This window comes from Rhamphochromis sp. 'chilingali', assembly GCF_963969265.1.
Source record: "Rhamphochromis sp. 'chilingali' genome assembly, chromosome: 1".
Taxonomy (NCBI): domain Eukaryota; kingdom Metazoa; phylum Chordata; class Actinopteri; order Cichliformes; family Cichlidae; genus Rhamphochromis; species Rhamphochromis sp. 'chilingali'.
In genome coordinates, this window is record NC_137929.1 from 65,704,673 (window position 1) to 65,725,750 (window position 21,078).

Consider the following 21,078-nt stretch of genomic DNA (forward strand, 5'->3'; position numbering starts at 1 on the left):
TGCTAGGACAAAGAGAAGAGGCGAAAGGGGGCAGCCTTGGCGTGTACCTCTACCCTAGATAGAATGGTCTAGATATGATGTTGTTAGTTCTAACTGAGGCTATAGGTTTATTATATAATATTTTTGACCCTTGTGTTTACTTCTGAAACGTCAGTCACTTCTACTGTTACAATTGAAAGTATGCATTGTATATTAAAGTATGCCCAGAATGCCTACATGTTTTGTTCTTCCCATTCAATCAAGCAAGGATTGGTCATGACTTGTGTGTATAGTATTTGTATTCTGCTGTAAGTAGTATTTTATTCACTTCTACTGTTGCAACTGAAACTATGTATTGTATATCAAAGCATGCTCAGAATGCCTACATGTGTTTTTGTTCGACCCATTCAATCAAGCAAGCATTGACCATCATGACTTCTGGGTGTGCTTGGTTCAGCAAACCACATCAGTTCAAAACTAATTTTTCTATATCTCTGAGCCTGACATTAGAAACCCCCTCTAGGCTTTGTCACTCAGTGGAAGTGAAACATCAGATATATTTCACTGATATGTATGTATGTATAAATAATGTATAAATAATGCACACAGTACAATACTACTACACCCTTGAAAACGGTGAATAACAGCTTGAGATAGAAAAAGAGTCCACCTTTGTGTGTTAATATGCGACAATCCCACTAGAGCAAACTCCACATTGTAGCTGGTGCAGAATAAACACTACACCAAACAATGGCATGCTATTTTTGAGCTTTCTACAAGTTTGCATGTTCTAACTTGTCTTACAGCAGTTATCAGTTAAACGTCTAAGCTCTGGAATTAAGCACACCCACATTGTGGGTGAAGCAACCGCAGCTGTGAGAGACAGTCGAGTGAAACTCCACCCTGTTGTTGTTCCACAGTAAAGAGAGATGCACAGACGATCAGACTGAGCTCAGACCAAACTAGCAGCTTCCTCTGAGTGAGTCCAGCTACAGGAGAGAAAAGTGGAAAACTCCAACACTGCTGCTTCAAGCTGCTGACGCTCCACACACTGAATGTGAGTTTGAAATTAAAACACGACTCAAAGGAAGTTTCAGTGAAGGTGGTAGAGGAGGGAGGGGAGCCAGGACTGACTGTACTGCCTCTCTCCTGTTTTCAGCTTCACTCACAGACTCAATGGCTTCCAGATCAGAGGAGGATCTCTGCTGTCAGGTAAGTCAGGAGATCTTCAGTATTCCCATTGTTGTTTCATGTAATGAAAGATGTTCAGAGAAATGAGTACTGTTAATAAATCAAAAGCACCACGACTGCAGTTTTTGTGTTGGATGTAAAAAGCGCACATGACGCTGTAAAGTAGGCTAGAATCATGGCAGCGGTCAACGACGGTCCAGGCGTGGGATTTCTCTCATGGAAATATGCATATTATTTTTTCCTTTGGTAGGTGGCATAGTGCACTTGTGGCAAGTAAGCAAGCTAGAAGACTGGCACTCTTGCTGGGTATCCATTTAGCAACACATTAACAAGAAAAGTCTGAGTAAAACCAAAGTTACTTTCCCTAGTAACTAGTTACTTTGAAAGTAACAAGTAACTTGAAGTAACTGAGTTACTTTTGATGGAAGTAACTAGTAATGTAACTAAGTTACTAATTTAAACTAACTTACCCAACACTGACTACCACACACCAAATCAGGTTGTTGGTACTTGCTGGCTTGTGTAGCCTCAAAATAACAAAAGCTCAACACTGCGCCCAGCATCCTGGAGCAGTTCTGTTGTCTTTTGTACGTGTTTTGAGTTTTTATGTGCTTCGGAGTTTTTACGTGTTTTGGAGTTTTTACGTGTTTTGGAGTTTGTACATGTTTTTACGTGTTTTGGAGTTTGTACATGCTTCAGAGTTCGTACGTGATTTGAAGTTTGTACGTGCTTTGTCTCTAGGGGCCACCGTAAATATACTTTTATTTATTCACTCCACATAAAATGTAATAATGAAATCATAAAATACAAAAATCAACTATTCACATTTCAACTTTTAACTATTTAAATTTTCAGCTTTTTCCTTTTAAACAAATTTAAAGTGAAAACAACACAAAACACTGCAAACCACTATTTATACTATACCTTCCTAATGTGACGTTGTTGCCCCTGGCTCTCTTTCTCTCTCTCTCTCCCTCTGGCTCTGTTCCTGTGCTACTGAGTGTAACTACCGCCCCTCCCCCCTCTGCCCAGCGTAAAGCACAAGGCTCACGTGCAGAGTGAAGCGGAAAAAAAGTGCGAGAGAGAGAGAGAGAGGGTGAGAGAAAGGAAAAAAAAAAAACACGTGATAAGGATAAGGAGCCAGCTCGCGTCGTTCACATCAAAGAGCCGGCAGAACGACTCATCACTACTGCCTCTTGCTCGCGAGGCAGCAGGGAGACAGTACAATAGCAGGGCAGCAATCTAAATACAATGAACAAAGAACACCAGACTCTTTCAAAGTAAAACAGGAAACATGGAGAAATAGACATGACACGAACTTGACAACAAGTACAACACAGACATGACAGGTAGACAGTACAGGGCGAGATGACAGAAACAACTAAGAAACAAAGGACTAAACTGCAACCTAGAAATTAACTAGATGAGCTAAACTAGAACACAAATGAATACAAAAGACACATAAAAACTCAAACACTGGGTCACACGACCCAGTATCATGACAATTGTGCTGCAATAGGTGTAGGCTGCTGGGGCATTCTCATGATGTTGTGAGTCTCTCATCTTTGAGGTGTATACACACCTCACACTGTGTAAATACACCTTTCTTCCTTTATATATTTCTCTGCACTGAATTATGATTATTCATCTCTGGCTCTCTTCCACAGCATGTCTTTTGTCCTGTTTATGAGGGTTCATATAATTGTTTTTATCTGTATTATATGATTTAAATTACAATATAAAGTGCCCTGTGACAACTTCTGTTGTGATTTGGTGCTATATGAATAAAATTGAATTGGACCCTTCCCTGAGCCTGGTTTTGCTGATTTTTTTTTTTTCAATTAAAAGGGAGTTTTCCCATCCCAATGTTGCACATGAGCACTTGCACATAAGGGGTCATATGACTGTTGGATTTTTCTCTGTTGTTTTATTGCAGGATCTACCTTGTAATATATGGTAGACCCTGCAATGTGTTTGAATATAACAATTCAATAAACAATTAAAAGAAATTCTACAAAAAATGTGCACAAAGTTAAGAACTTACATTACTATGTGTTCCTCATTCTTCCAGGAGAGAGATCAGAGAGCTTCAGAGGCTCACTGCAGTCTGCACTCTGAGAAACTCAAACTCTTCTGTCTGGACCATCAGCAGACAGTGTGTCACATCTGCTGCGCCTCAGAAAAACACACCAATCACAGATTCAGACCCATCGATGAACCTGCACGACAATACAAGAAGGAACTTCAGGAAACTCTGGAGCCCTTAAAGGAGAAGTTAAAGGTTTATGAAGAAGCTAAAATGAAGTTTGATCAAACAGCAGAACACATTAAGGTCCAGGCCCGACACACAGAGAGGCAGATTAAGGAGCAGTTTAAGAAGCTTCACCAGTTTCTTGCAGAGGAAGAGGAGGACAGGCTTGCTGCAGTAAGGGAGGAAGAGGAGCAGAAGAGTGGGATGATGAAGGAGAAGATGGAGGCTCTGAGCAGAGAGATAGCAGCTCTTTCAGACACAGTCAGAGCCACAGAGGAGGAGCTGAGAGCTGAAGACGTCTCATTCCTGCACAACTACAAGGCTGCAGTGGAAAGAGTCCAGCGCTGCCCCCTGCTGGATGATCCACAGCTGCCCTCAGGAGCTCTGATAGACCAGGCCAAACACCTGGGCAACCTAACCTTCAACATCTGGAAGAACATGAAATACATGGTCTCCTACACTCCTCTCATCCTGGACCCAAACACTGTTCATCCAAACCTCATCCTGTCTGAAGATCTGACCAGTGTGAGAGGAGGAGAGAGGCAGCAGCTTCCTGATAATCCAGAAAGGATTCATTTGTTCTACTCTGTCCTGGGCTCTGAGGGCTTTAACTCAGGGACTCACAGCTGGGATGTCGAAGTTGGAGACAGTACAGGGTGGGAACTGGGTGTGTTGGCAAAGTCTGTGGAGAAGAAGAAAGAGTTATGTGCTGGATTATGGAAGATAAAATTATGTGAAGATAAATACTACGCACACTCACCATCAGCTCCTCTCACTGCTATCGTAGTACAAAAGAAGCTCCAGAGGATCAGAGTGAATCTGAACTGGAACAGTGGAAAATTGTCGTTCTCTGGTCCTGATATTAACAAACACATTCACACCTTCAGAGACACTTTTACTGAGAAGTTGTTTCCATACATTCGCAGTCGTGAAGAAGTGAAGGTGTTGCCATTGACGGTGTCAGTGTCAGTGGAGCAGGTGAAATGAGGATGATTACATTTCTAATGTTGTTTCCTCTTATTAAGTTGTATTTGTACTCTCACTGACAAATTGTAATAATACAATTGTGATGAATTGTAAGACTGCACAGCTTTCGAGCGGGATTGCTTTTAAGATCCAATTAAAATCAATGCACTCAGAAAGATTCTCTGGAGAAGATTAGAATTCTTGAAACAGAGTTTATTCACTGCATCATATGAACAGCAAGAACATACATACAGCAGAAAGCGAACAAAGCAAAACCACCTGGGGTGTACAGCCTTTAGCACAAGCAGCAAAGGAACACAGAGACAGACAGAAACCCTTTGCTTTGGCTTATCATAATAGGTCAAGACACGGTCAAACATCGCACATAAATACTAAATATTAAATCTTACAACAGGCAGTCAGCATAATCTTTTATTATACATATATTATGGTGATCCTCATATAGAGCTGGGCGATATAAGATTTTTTCATATCACGATATGTTTTTTTTTCATTTCAGGTGATAACGATATATATCACGATATAAGCCAAATAACTATATTTGTAAGATTTAAATGTGCCGTTGCTCACAAGTAAAATGTGAAATAATCAGCAGCTTGTTTTTATTTAAATATTTATTTCCCATAATAAGTTCAACAGGGTAGATGTACTTAAGGAACATGAGACTTTTTCAGATAAAGGCAAATATTGCAAACTACACAAAAGGCAGCCGCTAAAGCGTTTAAGTTTCAAAATAGAACAAACGAAACAGACTACTAAATTGTCAATTCCACTTAGAAACAAAATATTAATTCTAAAAATAAATCTTAGTTTGTTTTACAGAAGAACAGACAAAACTGACTAACTTTTGTCAATATCAAATAAACTGAGAACTAAAAGGAAATTCTCAATCTCTCCTTGTTGTATAGCTGAGCTTTTCAAACAGTTTTAACAGTTACTTTAGTCTGACAAAAGCCGAATGACGAATTAGCGCTTCCAGTCAGAGACTATTTCCAGACTTGCTTTCGGCACAATTTACAGTGAACGCTACTCTTTTTTTTTTTGTCAGACTTGAAATAGCCGAAATACCTTCACACTACGGAACTTCTGTGGCTCTTCCGTTCAACAATCTCTCCGGCATTGGAACCATCATCTGTTTTCTCTTCGGTAACCTTCGGTCACGCTCGGTTGATTTTTCTAGTCGGCACACTCATTTCCTCCTTACCCGGGCGGTATGGTGGCTGGCTGCTTCCCAAACAAATACACATGTGCGGCTTGGCACTTGTGCTGTACGTAACAAGTCACGTGACGTGACGCTGCGGCTGTGATTGGTTCGGCTCTGCGCTACTTAATTTGGATTGGCTGTTCTTTTTTTTCTTTTTTTTTTTAAGAGGACAAGAGCGGCGAGGTCTATCGCAATAGTTTAATTTTTCTATCGAGAAAAAGTTATATCGCAATACATATCGTTATTGTTCTATCGCCCAGCTCTATCCTCATATATAAAATATCCCAGTGTGGGTTTATAGTGTTTTTGTGTATGATTGTAAAGCATTAAAATTATCCTTAAGGTGATTTTATCGTGATGGGTTCAGTATTTCTGTTATAATGTTACTGTTTTGGTTGTGGTGCATGAAAGAGACTGAGTGAGTATTGAGAGATGGAGAGCGAGTTATTCAGGAGAACTTTCAGTGGCATTAACGGCCCTGTTACTGTACCACCTAAATAAACAATGGTGAAGAAGGGTCTACGAGTAAGTTACAGTATATATTTTCAATGCAGATAAATATGTAGTGTATATAGTTATATGGGTATACATATTATCCAATAATCCTCCATGCCTGAACAGATAACCAATAAGAATAATTCATTTTTGTTAATTATTCAGATTAATTTGTTTTACCATCTGAAAAAGGGACATTTTGTTTTTGTAAATGTAAATATTCAGTTTGCTTCTGTTGCGCTTTTTAAAAACATGTAAGGATTACGATATATAGATAAAAAGTGTTTTTTCTTTTAATTGTGGTATATATTTCATTTTACAAATTTTTAAATAAAAAAATACTTATATATTATGAACAGAAAGACTTTCTTTTGTTGTTGGTCCGGTGTGGTTCTGTAACCATTACAATTGCTGTCTGAAGGCACCCACTGGATTTGCTCTACCAAGTAGATTATTATGGCCTTGCCATATTGACACACAGCTCAGGATCAGCTGTTGAGAGAGGAAAAAAAAATAAGAGAAAACAAGCAAAAGAAAACAACATAATTACAATAGTCTAGCTAAGTGTAAATAACAGTAAATACTAAATATTAAATGTTATTGTGCATCACACAAGATCGACAGCACACAATGTGCCTTGAGGTAGCATCCATGAAAGGTGTAGTTTGTGTCTGTGAACACCCGTTTGTACACCTGTGTGCATACTTGAACGCTCACCACCAAGAACCACCAACACACCGACGTCTCACGGCATCACCGGGAGTGTGGTGTGGGGAGATAGGCATCCATACTTTGGACCTTTCAAAGATTCTTGAAAAGCTATTTACAAACAAACTAGATTCTTTTATTGATAAATATGATTTATTGAATGATCATTCATTCATCGTTCAGAAGAAATCACTCAACATCTCTAGCTGTGATGGAATCTATTGAAAATATTGCAACGGCTGTGGATGAAACCAAAAACAAGGGGCACAAGAGTCCAAAAACACAAGAAAACAGTCCATGAACACAGGAAAACAGATCAAAAACAAAACTAGAGCTCAACAAGAGTCCAAGAAAAGTTCAGGGGGTCGACCCGGGGGTCGACAACACAAGGACCAAGACAGTTCTGGGGGCCGGCCGTGCACACAGCAACGGCGGCGACGGGCAAACAGTTCTGGGGGCCGACCGTGCACACGGCGGCGGCGCAGGCAAAACCAATCAGGAGGCCGACCACTCGGAAGGCAGTGGCGGCCACTAAGCAAGTCCGGAGGTCGGCCGCGATGCCAGCGGTGGCGTCGAACTCTTTCCGGAGGCCGTCCCCGAAGGCCATGATGCCAACTTAGAGGCCTGGAAAACGGCCGGCAGAGGCGAAGCGGAACAGGTCGAGCTGGCTCTGACGGCGGTGTGGCAACCACAGGACCAGACGAGGCAGGACCAGACGAAGGCACGGAGGCTGGACCCGACGAGGCAGGACCAGACGAAGGCACGGAGGCTGGACCAGGCGTGGATGAAGGCACAGGTGTAGAAATCACAGGGGCTGATTCAGCAGGTGGTGGCTGAACAAACTTCCCCGGACCGTCAGCAGATGTGAGGATGTGCTTGCTGGGTCCTTCAGGACCCCCAGCAGACGAGGCGTGGTGCTGGGTGGGCTCCTCGGACCCACCAGATGACTTGGCTTGAAGCTGGACGGGCGACTCGGACCCACCAGCTGACTTGGCTTGAAGCTGGACGGGTGGCTCGGACCCAACAGCTGACTTGGCTTGAAGCTGGACGGGCGGCTCGGGCCCACCAGCAGACGACACTTGAGGCTGGACGGGCGGCTCGGGCCCTCCAGCAGACGTGGCTTGAAGCTTGACGGGCGGCTCGGGCCTTCCAGCAGACGTGGCTTGAAGCTGGACGGGCGGCTCGGGCCCTCCAGCAGACGTGGCTTGAAGCTGGACGGGCGACTCAGGCCCTCCAGCAGACGTGGCTTGAAGCTGGACGGGCTCCTCAGGCCCTCCAGCCGATGAGGCAGGATGCTGGCTGGGTTCACCTGAACCCCCAGCTAATGTGGCTTGAGACTGGACGGGCTCCTCGGGCCCTCCAGTGGAGACAGACACTGAAGCAGCAGGTACGGAGACCCCTGGCAGTGTGGACACTGGCTGGGGCTGAGCAGCACAGTGGCTTGACTCAGGCAGCAATAGTGGGATGCAGTCCTCGGAGGGCTGCAAGTGTTCCCCAATACACTCAGCAGAGGACGGAGGCGGACGGGTGAACTCACTTGATCTCTCAGGGGGTGCTGAGAGCCGAGACCGTTCTGGTGAGTTCTCCGGGTGAGCTGCTGGCGCTGGCGTCTTGACCTCTAGGGGTCCAGAGTTGGCTGGTGACTGACTGCCTCTGGGGAGGCAACTGTCTCTGAGATGGCCAGCTTAAGATAACCAGCAGATATTGTGTTGAAGTGTGTTTCCTGCTTTGAATGAGAAGGTGAGGATGGTGGCTGGGCAAATGAGTGGGCAGACAGCTGAACTGGTGGCAACAGAGCTATAGGCAGCGAAGTGGCTACAGACTGACCTACCAGTAGCGGAGACTGTTGTAGTGGAGGTGTAATAAATTGTGGAGTGTCTGACTGAACTGAGGGCAGCTGGGCTGCTGACTGAACTGAGGGCAGCTGGGCTGCTGACTGAACTGAGGGCGACTGGGGTGAAAGTGAGGATGGGACAATATGGCCAGAAAAAACAGTTTCAGAAAGGTTTATTGCTTTCCCTGAAGGGACTGACGGAGACAAGAAAGCTTCCCTGACACTTAAATTCCCTATGTTCGTAGTGCTAGGCTCAGCTACTCCGGGCATGGGAACAACAGCGTGAACATAGTCATTAACACGAAAAGTCGGCTCAACAAAGGCAGTCTTAGGAGCAATGGTCATAGGTGAGACAGAGAAATCCTTATTATTTTTAGAGGAGACACAAAAAATAGCTCCAGAAGAAATAGACCTAGTATCTGGGTCAGAAGGAACAGAAAGAGTGTCTGTTTCACCCACCACAGCCGGCTGTTTTGACATCCTGAAGTCCGGCTGTGGTGTGCCGCGCCGGTGCCGCGCACGTCGCTTCCTCCTTGGAGTCGGCATTCAAAAATAAACTAATCAATCAAAACTCAAGATACTGGGTCGAAACTGACCCAGAACCGTGCCACATACAAAACATATTTGGATTCAATATTTAAACTGCAAAAAAGAGCTATTAGAATAATAAATTCTTCTTCCTGTACCACTGCTTGAAGAAGGTGTCTTCCAGAAACTGGCAGTAGGACTGGGAGCTGAGCTTGACTCCATCCTCAACCCGAAAAGGCCCCACAAGCTCATCTTTGATGATACCAGCCCAATCCAGTACTCCACCTCCACCTTGCTGGTGTCTGAGTCGGACTGGAGCTCTCTGCCCTTTACCATCTGGCCCATCAAGACTCACTCTCATTTCATCAGTCCATAAAACCTTAGAAAAACCAGTCTTGAGATATTTCTTGGCCCAGTCTTGACGTTTCAGCTTGTGTGTCTTGTTCAGTGGTGGTCGTCTTTCAGCCTTTCTTACCTTGGCCATGTCTCTGAGTATTGCACACCTTCTGCTTTTGGGCACTCCAGTGATGTTGCAGCTCTGAAATATGGCCAAACTGGTGGCAAGTGGCATCTTGGCAGCTGCATGCTTGACTTTTCTCAGTTCATGGGCAGTTATTTTGCGCTTCTTGCGACCCTGTTGACTATTTTGAATGAAACACTTGATTGTTCGATGATCACGCTTCAGAAGCTTTGCAATTTTGAGACTGCTGCATCCCTCTGCAAGATATCTAACTATTTTTGACTTTTCTGAGCCTGTCAAGTCCTTCTTTTGACCCATTTTGCCAAAGGAAAGTACGTTGCCTAATAATTATGCACACCTGATATAGGGTGTTAATGTCATTAGACCACACCCCTTCTCATTACAGAGAGGCACATCACCTAATATGCTTAATTGGTAGTAGGCTTTCGAGCCTATACAGCTTGGAGTAAGACAACATGCATGAAGAGGATGGTGTGGACAAAATACTCATTTGCCTAATAATTCTGCACTCCCTGTAATCTTCTAGACAAAAAAGTCTAAATATTGAACATTCCTTTTTTAACCTTTTATGAAACATCATATATATGAATATGAATATTAATCTATATTAATCCAAATAGGTTGCTTTAGTGTTTCCAAGTAATATCTATCTTTGGGGCCTGCTGTCCAGCCTCTGAAACCACGTCAGATAAAAAACCAAGTGCCATGATCAACAGGGGAGCTGCCATAGTAGGTGTGACTGATACGATTTGACCCGCGAGACTACTCAGATTTCTTCGTATCAGGGTGAGCAGGGAAGACACCTGGACAACTTGCCTAATTCACCCATTCACACACGCACTTTTTCTAAGCTTTTATTTCTATATAAATGCTGGTTATCTAACATTCACTCGCATTCATATTCCAATAGCTACAAGACTGCCCCCTGCTGGATGATCCACAGCTGCCCTCAGGAGCTCTGATAGACCAGGCCAAACACCTGGGCAACCTGACCTCTGTTAGTGTTCTTTGTTTTTTCTTTCTCTTGGGAAGTACAGGACAATGACTACCTTTTAAAAGATTTAATTCATTTCAGCAGTTGAAATTAGAAGTTCCAGCATGCTGGACCTCAATGTGAATCAGCGATCTGCTTCACAAACAGGATGACCCTGTAAGTGGGCAATACAGTATAATACCACAACAAAAACAAATACTATTATGACTCTTTTCTGGGAAACATGCAACCGGTCCTGCCATCTCCTGACTGGATCTTCTTCTGCACTTCATCCATGTCTGACCTCGTCTGCATCTTCTCCTTCCCCTTGAAAGAGATTTTCTTTTCTAACCTTGCTACATTAATATTATCTAGCAATTCTCAGTCTGTTGTTTTCTACTTATTATACAAGTTTTTGTAACCATCTGCTTCACCCTGCTGTAACAGTTCGTCCCAAACAGGCTCCTTTGCGCTGCATTGTGTTGTGTTTTTAAGAAGACTAGGAGACTCAGGTTGATTGTTGCTAATTCATTTCCTGAATCAAATCAAATCACTTTTATTGTCACATCTCATGTGCAGGTACATTGGTACAGTACATGTGAGTGAAATTCTTGTGTGCGAGCTTCACAAGCAACAGAGTTGTGCAAAACACAATAACGTAAAAAAAGCAAAATATAAGAATGGCTAAATCTGAGACAAATAAATATATGTACAATATATAATAGTATATGCATTTCATATACTATTTGGAAACATAATGGTGTTCGATCAGTGCAAATGGCTCATGACACACAATTTCACACAGCACAATACGGCAACATATCCCATTCTGCTTCAGCATACAGTTTTACACGATATTAAACAAATGAAAAATATATAAAACTGGTGTTGGACGTGTCCACTGAGCACTTATTACAATCTGTGCCCGTCAGTTGCTCAAACAAGTTTTATGTATCTATAATGCTTAACTATGTTATGTGTGGAACAACACAACTAACCTCTGGTATGGCTACAGGAGACTGGCAGCGATTACTGCAGCCAGCCTCACCTAATCGGCCACACCAAGAGGAAGCCGCTGTTTCCCAATTACACTGAGATTTGTTGGAAAGTGGAATAATACCATATAAACACTGTTACATCCGGGACAAATATCTCTGTAGCTCAGCATGTTAGTCTCAATAATTCAATCCAATCATAGCACTGTATTGATGCTTTTGAACTTTGTTAACCCTTTAAAGCCGGTGATAGCGGGCAGTCACAAGCTTTTGCAAACTATTATTTGAACTCTTACCTAAACATGAATCTAACTACTGTTTGTGTGTGTGTGTGTCTCAACCTCCAACGCACTCAGCCTCACTCCGCCCGTCGGCGCTTCTAACCTTTTACCAGACAGAAGCTCTCTGTGATAGGTGTAACAATCTTAACTAAGAACATGTGTGATCTATTAAATAAATGCTTTGATGAAATGATATTTAATGTAATGGTAATGATGATGTTATGAATAGTAGCAGTAAAATATTTCCCTGATCTCCACAGTTCACATGTAAAGCATCATTATCGCACTGACTAACAGTAGTGGTGAAACGCTGCAGTGAATGTGTCCTAATGTCAGTATTATCTTATGTGGAGAGTTGTAGTTACTGACAGTGACCACTCTCTTAGTTACTCAGCGACATAACTTCAGGTATAACTGTGTGGGTTTCTTTTTCGTTGTTATGATGGTGCTTCGTCACCATGGAAATGTTATAGTCACATTTAGTAAATCATCCTTATACAAGTTAGACACTCGTTATAGTTACAGATACTTATTTTAATACTAGACACATTGAGACATTTTCCCCAATACAATCAAATGTTTTTACAGTTTTTCTGTTTCTTATCGAGGCTTTTATTGTGAAACATTAGCAGCAGGAAGTGTGTTTTTCTTTGTGAAGACAAACCAAGTGTAAATGTGTGTGTTGGTGAGCTCACAGTGTTTGTGCTCCTCTTTTCTCTCTGTGGCCTCAGAAATGCTCACTCTGTTTGTACATCACTTATTTTCAAATGATAATGCTTTTAAACAACTTTTGTTAAAAATATTAATTCAACTGTAAATTGTAAATTCAGAACTGTTATTGATCCTTTTTACCTTAAAGTGTATATTTATTTACTCCCTTTACCTTACCCTAGTCTTAAAGTGCATATTTATTTCTTACTCTTCTTATATTATATATTATATTTATTGATTTTTGGGGTTTTTTTTGCACTGAATGGAACTGGTGCCTTGTTGTCTCATCTCTCTATATACTGTAATACACATAGCAGAGATGGCAATAAAGTTGACTTTGACTTTGAAATGGAGATAAAATTACATCATGAGGGAATTTTTCCGACCCTGTCCATCAAAAAGACGATAAGGAGAAAGTGTGAGGCGACCTCTGGGTTGAAGTGAGTGCAGAAGTGAAAACAAGAAAAGATGAAGTGAAAGCAGCTGAAATATTACAGACTGCTCCCAACAGCTTCACATGTAGGATCACACAGAGATCATCACCTGGGACACCAAGATCAAAAGAGAGGAACTTTGAGAAGGAAGGAAACACGAGAAAGGGATGGGACGCTGTTTCACGGTGTGGAACTTATGAGGCGCACATGTAACCATGGATAAAACTGTTACAATAATACAACAGGAAATGATACAATACAAAAAATAAGAATAAATATGATTAAACAGAAAGTCATCGTGAGTCACATTCATGCTGTAAACAATTGAACAAACGTGTGTAAAAATTCTTGTTAAAACTAGAAAACAGGTTCTGATTGAACGAGTGTTTTGTGTTTGCTATGTTTGCTCCTTTAATGGAACCTTTTCCACTTCTTCCTGTAAGAGAGAGTTAGCTTTGTGAAAAAACAAAAACAAAAAAAAATCTAGTGACTCCAGAGAGAAGAATCCGGGATTTGGAAAACACAAAGGTCTTCTTACTCAAAGAAAAACTGTGGATTTGATCTGATCACAGTGACAAAGAACTAAACTGTGTAAAAGTGTGATAATTTGGACTGTTGACTCATGTTATATGATGACGATATTTTCTTGTTTTGAGCTGAAATAGATTTTTCTATAGGAACTCTGTGTTTAAGCACCAATGCACCAAACTGGGATTGAGAACAATTTAGAGCTCATGCAAAGAAAGACAGAACCTGCTCATCGTGACTAGTAGTGGGCATAAATTCAATGAACTCATAGCACCAAGTGGCTTTATTAGCCCTACAGAACAGACTGGTCTGAGACCCTCATATTGTCTTAAATAAGTGCATTGTGAAGCTAAAGTTTTAGTTTAAATCTTATTCGTGAATCAAGAAATAAAGCTTAAAGAACAACCTCGGTGTGTCATTTAGAACAAAGCTGGAATAACTAAAATGATCTTATCTATGGAAGGTTAAGTGTGACTTACTCAACTGTCACTGATTTGTTTTGTTTCTCTGTTTGTGTTTTATTAAAGATGCCGGCTTTTCATTTAAAGTTTTCCAGTTCCGATCTTTTCACTGTGCTTTGCTCCAAAACTCCTGCCAACCTAGAACTGGTCCAGTAGCTTTCATATTTGTCTTACAGTACAGCAGTTCCAGGAAACACACAGACAAACACAGACACACACATTACAGTGTTGCCTTCAGTTCAATTTTATTCATATAGCACAGCTGTCAGCTAAAGGTGCTTTATATTTACATCTTATATTATAAGTTAAGACAATAATACAGTAACTCATAATTAAAGGCAGAGAGTTGTATACAAACATGGTGAATGAAGAAGAAACACTCAGTCACCAGCAGTGATATGGTACTACAAGGTCATTAAGATAAGATGGGGCCTGATTATTTAAGACCTTGTATGTGAGGAGCAGGATTTTGAATCATGGGTTTAACATTAAACCCAATTGCCCCTGGTGAGAGGCGGCGGGCTGGGGTGGGTATTCTAATATCCCCTCGGCTTGCTGCCGGTACGTTGGGGTTTTTCCCGGTGGACGAGAGGGTTTGTTCCCTGCGCCTTAGGGTCGGGGAACGGGTCCTGACTGTCATCTGCGCTTATGCGCCGAGTGGCAGTTCAGAGTACCCAGCCTTCTTAGAGTCCCTGGGGGGGGGGGGGGGGGGGGGGGGGGGGGTGCTGGAAGGTGCTCCACCTGGAGACTCTGTTGTCCTGCTGGGAGACTTCAATGCTCACGTGGGTAACGACAGCGAGACCTGGAGGGGCGTGATTGGGAGGAACGGCCTCCCTGATCTGAACCCGAGCGGTGCTTTGTTATTGGACTTCTGTGCTAATCACAGTTTGTCCATAACGAACACCCTGTTCGAACATAAGAGTGTCCATAAGTGCACATGGCACCAGGACGCTCTAGGCCGTAGGTCGATGATCGATTTTGTAATCGTATCAGCAGACCTGCGACCATATGTTCTGGACACTCGGGTAAAGAGAGGGGCTGAGCTGTCAACTGATCACCACCTGGTGGTGAGTTGGATCAGGTGGCGGGGGAGGACACTGGACAGACCTGGCACGCCTAAACGCGTAGTGAGGGTGTGCTGGGAACGTCTAGCAGAGGCCCCAGTCCGCGAGATCTTCAACGCACACCTCCGGCAGAGCTTCAACAGCATTCCGAGGGAGACTGGGGACATTGAGTCCGAATGGACCATGTTCAGCGTCTCCATTGCCGAAGCTGCTGCATTGAGCTGCGGCCGCAGGGTGGTTGGTGCCTGCCGTGGTGGTAATCCCCGAACCAAATGGTGGACACCAGAGGTGAAGGGAGCCACCAGGCTGAAGAAGGAGTCCTATCTGGCTTGGTTAGCCTGTGGGACTCCGGAGGCAGCTGACAGGTATCGACAGGCCAAGCGGAATGCGGCTCGGGCAGTGGCTGAAGCAAAAACTCGGGTGTGGGAGGAGTTCGGAGAGGCCATGGAAAAAGACTTTCGGACTGCCTCGAAGAGATTCTGGCAAACCGTCAGGCGTCTCAGGAGGGGAAAGCGGTGCTCTACCTGCACTGTGTATAGTGCTGGTGGAGCGCTGTTGACGTCGACTGAGAAAATTGTCAGGCGGTGGAAGGAATACTTCGAGGACCTCCTTAATTCCACTGACACGTCTTCCGAGGAGGAAGCAGAGTCTGGGGATGAGGGGAATGACCCGCCAATTTCCGGGGGCGAGGTCACTGAGGCAGTTAAACAACTCCTTGGTGGCAGAGCCCCTGGTGTTGATGAGGTCCACCCCGAGTTCCTGAAGGCTCTGGACGTTGTAGGGCTGTCCTGGTTGACACGCCTTTGCAATGTTGCGTGGAGATCAGGGGCAGTACCTGTGGACTGGCAGACCGGGGTGGTGGTCCCCATCTTTAAGAAGGGGGACCGGAGGGTGTGTTCCAACTACAGGGGGATCACACTCCTCAGCCTCCCTGGGAAAGTCTATGCCAGGGTGCTGGAAAGGAGAGTTCATCCGCTAGTCGAACCTCGGATACAGGAGGAACAATGCGGTTTTCGTCCTGGTCGCGGAACACTGGACCAGCTCTTTATCCTCTTGAGGGTACTTGAGGGTGCATGGGAGTTTGCCCAACCAGTCTACATGTGTTTTGTGGACTTGGAGAAGGCATTCGACCGTGTCCCTCGGGGTGTCCTGTGGGAGGTGCTGCGGGAGTATGGGGTGTCTGGCCCATTGCTACGGGCCATTCGATCCCTATACAACCGTTGCAGGAGCTTGGTTCGCATTGCCGGCAATAAGTCGGACTCGTTCCCGGTGGGTGATGGGCTCCGCCAGGGCTGCCCTTTGTCTCCGGTTCTGTTCATAATTTTTATGGACAGGATTTCTAGGCGCAGCCAAGTGGCGGAGGACTTTCGCTTTGGTGGCCTCAGAATCTCATCTCTGATTTTTGCGGATGATGTGGTTCTGTTGGCTTCATCAGGTGAGGGCCTCCAGCTCGCACTGGAACGGTTCGCAGCCGAGTGTGAAGCAGCGGGAATGAGGATCAGCACCTCCAAATCTGAGGCCATGGTTCTCAGCCGGAAAAGGGTGGAGTGCCCTCTCCGGGTCGGGGATGAGTTCCTGCCCCAAGTGGAGGAGTTCAAGTATCTTGGGGTCTTGTTCGCGAGTGATGGGAGAAGGGAACCGGAGATCGACAGACGGATTGGGGCTGCAGCTGCAGTAATGCGGACGCTGCACCGGTCCGTCGTGGTGAAGAGGGAGCTGAGTGTAAAAGCGAAGCTCTCAATTTATCGGTCGATCTACGTCCCTACCCTCACCTATGGCCACGAGCTGTGGGTAGTGACCGAAAGAACGAGATCGCGGATACAAGCGGCGGAAATGAGCTTCCTCCGAAGGGTGGCTGGCCTCTCCCTTAGAGCACATGCTCCGCCCAGGTGTCGCTGTGGATGATCACGTCATCCAGGTAGGCGGCAGCATACGCTGCGTGCGGACGCAGTACCCGGTCCATGAGACGCTGGAAAGTGGCCGGGGCCCCGAACAGGCCAAACGGAAGTGTCACGAACTGGTACAAACCGTACGGAGTGGAGAAGGCCGTTTTCTCCCTGACCTCGGCAGACAAGGGAATCTGCCAATAGCCCTTGGTTAAGTCCAGTGTCGTGAAAAAGCGGGCCGTGCCTAACCGGTCCAGGAGCTCGTCGACCCGAGGCATGGGGTAGGCATCAAAGCGTGACACTTCGTTCACCCTGCGATAGTCGACACAGAACCGTATAGACCCATCCTTCTTCGCCACCAGAACGATGGGGCTACACCAGGCGCTGTGCGACTCTTCTATTACTCCCATCCTCAGCATTTCCGCCAATTCCCTCTGCACGATTTTTCGCTTATGCTCCGGGAGCCTGTAGGGCCGTGAACGCACCGTCACGCCGGGCTGCGTCACGAAATGGTGCTCGATGAGGGACGTCCGGCCGGGCAGGGGGGAGAACACGTCCGCAAAACGCTGTTGCAACGCGACAACATCCGCTCTCTGGGCCTGTGTGAGATGGTCATCACAAGGGAGGGAGGTGGGAATGATAGAATTTGGCACCTCAGGCCCCAACTCATCTCTCTCCTTCACCAAGCTCACCAGAGAAGCGGTTTTGACCTCTCGCCACAGTTTGAGGAGATTGAGGTGATAAATCTGCGTGGCTCCTCCCCTGTCCGACCGAGCGACCTCATAGTCCACGTCCCCGACTCGCCGTGTGACCACAAAGGGTCCTTGCCACTTGGCGAGCAACTTTGAGCTGGAAGAAGGGAGTAACACAAGCACTTTATCTCCCGGTGAAAATTGCCTGAGCCTAGCCCCTCTGTCATACAGGCGTTGCTGACGCTGCTGAGCCTGGAGCAAATTCTACCGTGACAACCTCCCCAAAGTGTGGAGTTTTGCTCTCAGGTCCAACACGTACTGAATCTCATTTTTGGCGGGGCTCGGACCGTCCTCCCAGCTTTCTTTAATCAGGTCGAGCACCCCACGTGGCCTCCTGCCGAACAGCAGTTCAAAGGGAGAAAATCCCGTGGAGGCCTGGGGCACCTCCCGCACTGCGAATAACAGAGGGTCTAGCCAGTGATCCCAATTGCGTTCATCCTCGTTAATGAACTTCCGAATCATGGACTTTAAAGTCTTATTCAGCTGCTCCACCAGCCCGTCAGTCTGAGGGTGGTAGACGCTGGTCCGAATAGATTTAATGCCCAGTAATTCGTACAGTTCCCGCAGTGTACGAGACATAAACGACGTGCCCTGGTCAGTCAGTATCTCTTTCGGGATTCCGACTCGGGAGATGACCTGAAACAGTGCCTGCGCCACACTCTTTGCAGAGATGGTGCGCAGCGGAACTGCTTCCGGGTACCGCGTTGCGTAATCCACCAGGACTAACACAAAGCGGTAGCCGCGTGCACTCCGGTGAAACGGCCCGATGAGGTCCATGCCGATGCGCTCAAACGGGACCTCAATGAGGGGGAGAGGGCGCAGCGGCGCCTTCGGTATGGCCGGCTGGTTAACAAGTTGGCAGTCCGGGCAGGACGCGCACCAGCGGCGCACATCCGCTCGGATGCCCGGCCAATAAAATCGGGCCGTTATTCGCTCCAGAGTTTTCTCATAGCCCATATGCCCTGCCATGGGGTTATAGTGGGCCGCCTGGAAAAGCGTTTCCCGGCGGCCCTGCGGCACCAACAACTGGGTGTGTGTTTCCTCTGTCTGAGTGTCACGACTCACTCGATATAATCGGTCGTTTAATACGACGAAACGCGGGTAGGTCTGCGCGGCCTCAGGGCGCACCACGTGACCATCAATAGCCATCACTTGGTCAAAGGCTGAGCGTAGGGTGCCGTCACGAGACTGCTCCAGTGGGAAATCGCCCATGGGGGACACTTCCGGGGCCGGCGGGACGTCCCGTGAGGGACCCGCCGGCTCCTCCCCCCCGGAGTCAGTGTCGGACGACCCCGCGTCACCGCTGAACGCCGCGCACACACTACACCCCGCTTCCGGTCGTGATCGCACCCCCGCGTACTGCCCCAGTAGCTGATGAAACCCCGGCCAATTGGTACCCAGAATCAGGGGGTGCGACAGGCGTGGGCTAACCGCCGCCGTTACTCTATGCGTTTTGCCCTTATACTTTAATAACAGCGGCACTATGGGATACCTGTGAACGTCACCATGCACACACCTCACCTCCACCCATTCTGCCTCCAGCAATGCCCCGGGGCGAACCAAGCTTTGGTGTACGAGGGTCTGCGTGCAGCCCGTGTCCACCAACGCCTGGCGTATACCCCCTCGAGTCCTTACCGGAATACTGCATGTCCCTCCTGGACCGGGGGAGGGTGCTGGGGCGCCAGCAACACGAAACACCTGCCCCACTTCCATAAGCGGACAATCCCTCCTCAGGTGCCCCGGCTGCCCGCACTTCCAACACTCCGGCCCCGGCGTTTGTGCTGCTCTCCGTGGCTCGGGGGCGGCTCCACTTGGCTCGGCTCCCCTGGACGGCACCAACGCCGCGAAAGGGTTAGTGGGGCTCAGCGCCGGCAGCCGCTCTGCCTGCCCTGGTGCCGGCACACGGCGCCTCGGGGCCGGCACTGGGGCCTGTTTGTTCGGCCTGTTTGTTCGGCCTCCGTCCGGCGTCCCCGGGTTCCCCTGCTCCAGCGGCAAGGTGGTCCTCCGCCAGCGTCACCGCTACCTCCAAGCTTGCAGGCCGGTGGCACCGGACCCATCTCGCCGTCTCCGCTGGCAATCCCTCCGTGAACTGCTCCAGCACCACCTTGTCCACCAGCTTCGTCTCCCCCTCCGATGTTCCCGGTTGCAGCCAGCGTACCGCCGCGTCGCGCAGCTGCCGGGCCCAGGCGAATGGTCGGTCCATTGTAGCCAGCCGACAGGCCCGGAACCGCCGGCGGTGGTCTTCGGCGGTGAGCCCTAGCCTGTCCACCACCGCCCGGCTCACGTCCGCGAAGCTGCTCCTCGACGCCGGAGGCAGACTCAGGGCCGCTGTTTGTGCCTCCCCGGACAGCAGGGGGAGCAGCCTCGGAGCCCACTCCTCCCGCAGCCATTGGCAAGCCTCCGCCGTGGCACGGAAGGTCTCCAAAAAAACCTGTGGGTCGTCCCCGTCCCCCATCCGGGGCACCGCCACCGACAGTGGCGAGGGCTTCGGCGTGGCAGCGGCCCCGACCAGCCGCTCCAGAACTTGCGTCTGCCGGTCCATCTGCTCCCGCAGCGCGGCCAGGTGGGCCCGCTGGTCGGCCGCCTGATCCCGGCTCATCGTCGCCATCTCCGCCAGCATCTGCGCCAAGAATTGCAGAGGCTGGGCGGGCGGCGCGGCCTGTGGGTCGGACATTTCCCCACCGGCACTTTCCTGGGTTATTCAAGTGTTTGTTGTTTTGACAGCTGACTCAGTCACACAGTCTGACAGCTCACGAGCCCAGCTGATCTCTCTCCTGGCCGCTCCTCCTCGTCTCACTATAAACACAGCGGAGGGAGACCATCATCAGTCCATAAACAACATCAGCTGTTCTTACCGGCCTCGCAGCGCCGCCCTGTTGAGCCTTCCGCTCCACTCCTCCCCTGCAGCTGCGCCCGGGGCCACGCCTCCGCCACATTCATTTTATATCTGACATTTCAATTACACTTGATTGATTTGAAATATTCAAATTTTGTAAAATGACGGTTGGAAAAAAGTTCATTTCCTAAAAATCTATGTTCACATTCACTGAATTCAGATGGAATGATTCATCTTAGTACCTACATGTTAACATTTGTTTGCTAAAGGACTGAAGAGGAAGAAGTTCACAAGGAATCATTTAGAACAGTTTAAAACATCAACTGATTGAATCCATGAATCTGAAAACGTGTTTCTGAGTGAAACAGACAGACATGTACAGACTGAACTGTTCAACAGTCAGAGTGTTTCTCTAACAGAAGGACACTCTTTACACCCAACTCAGCACAGACGCACCGAGCAACCAGGATTGAACCCAAACCCAGGATAAAGAGTTTCA

The 21,078-nt window shown here is 47.0% G+C and overlaps 1 protein-coding gene across 1 annotated transcript; it reads left to right on the forward strand.

Moving 5' to 3' along the window:
- Positions 1-861: 861 nt before the first annotated feature.
- Positions 862-6,404, forward strand: LOC308405308 (E3 ubiquitin-protein ligase TRIM39-like). Its single transcript, XM_080895850.1, has 3 exons — positions 862-1,036; positions 1,139-1,191; positions 3,242-6,404. The coding sequence occupies exons 2-3, from the start codon at positions 1,156-1,158 to the stop codon at positions 4,406-4,408; spliced, it is 1,203 nt and encodes a 400-aa protein (XP_080751976.1). The 5' UTR covers positions 862-1,036; positions 1,139-1,155; the 3' UTR covers positions 4,409-6,404.
- Positions 6,405-21,078: the final 14,674 nt, after the last annotated feature.

Coding starts and splice junctions, on each gene's coding strand:
- LOC308405308 (XM_080895850.1), top strand. CDS start 1,156: ATGGCTTCCAGATCAGAGGAGGATCTCTGCTGTCAG. Junction 1,192..3,241: donor AGGAGGATCTCTGCTGTCAG/GTAAGTCAGGAG, acceptor TCATTCTTCCAG/GAGAGAGATCAGAGAGCTTC.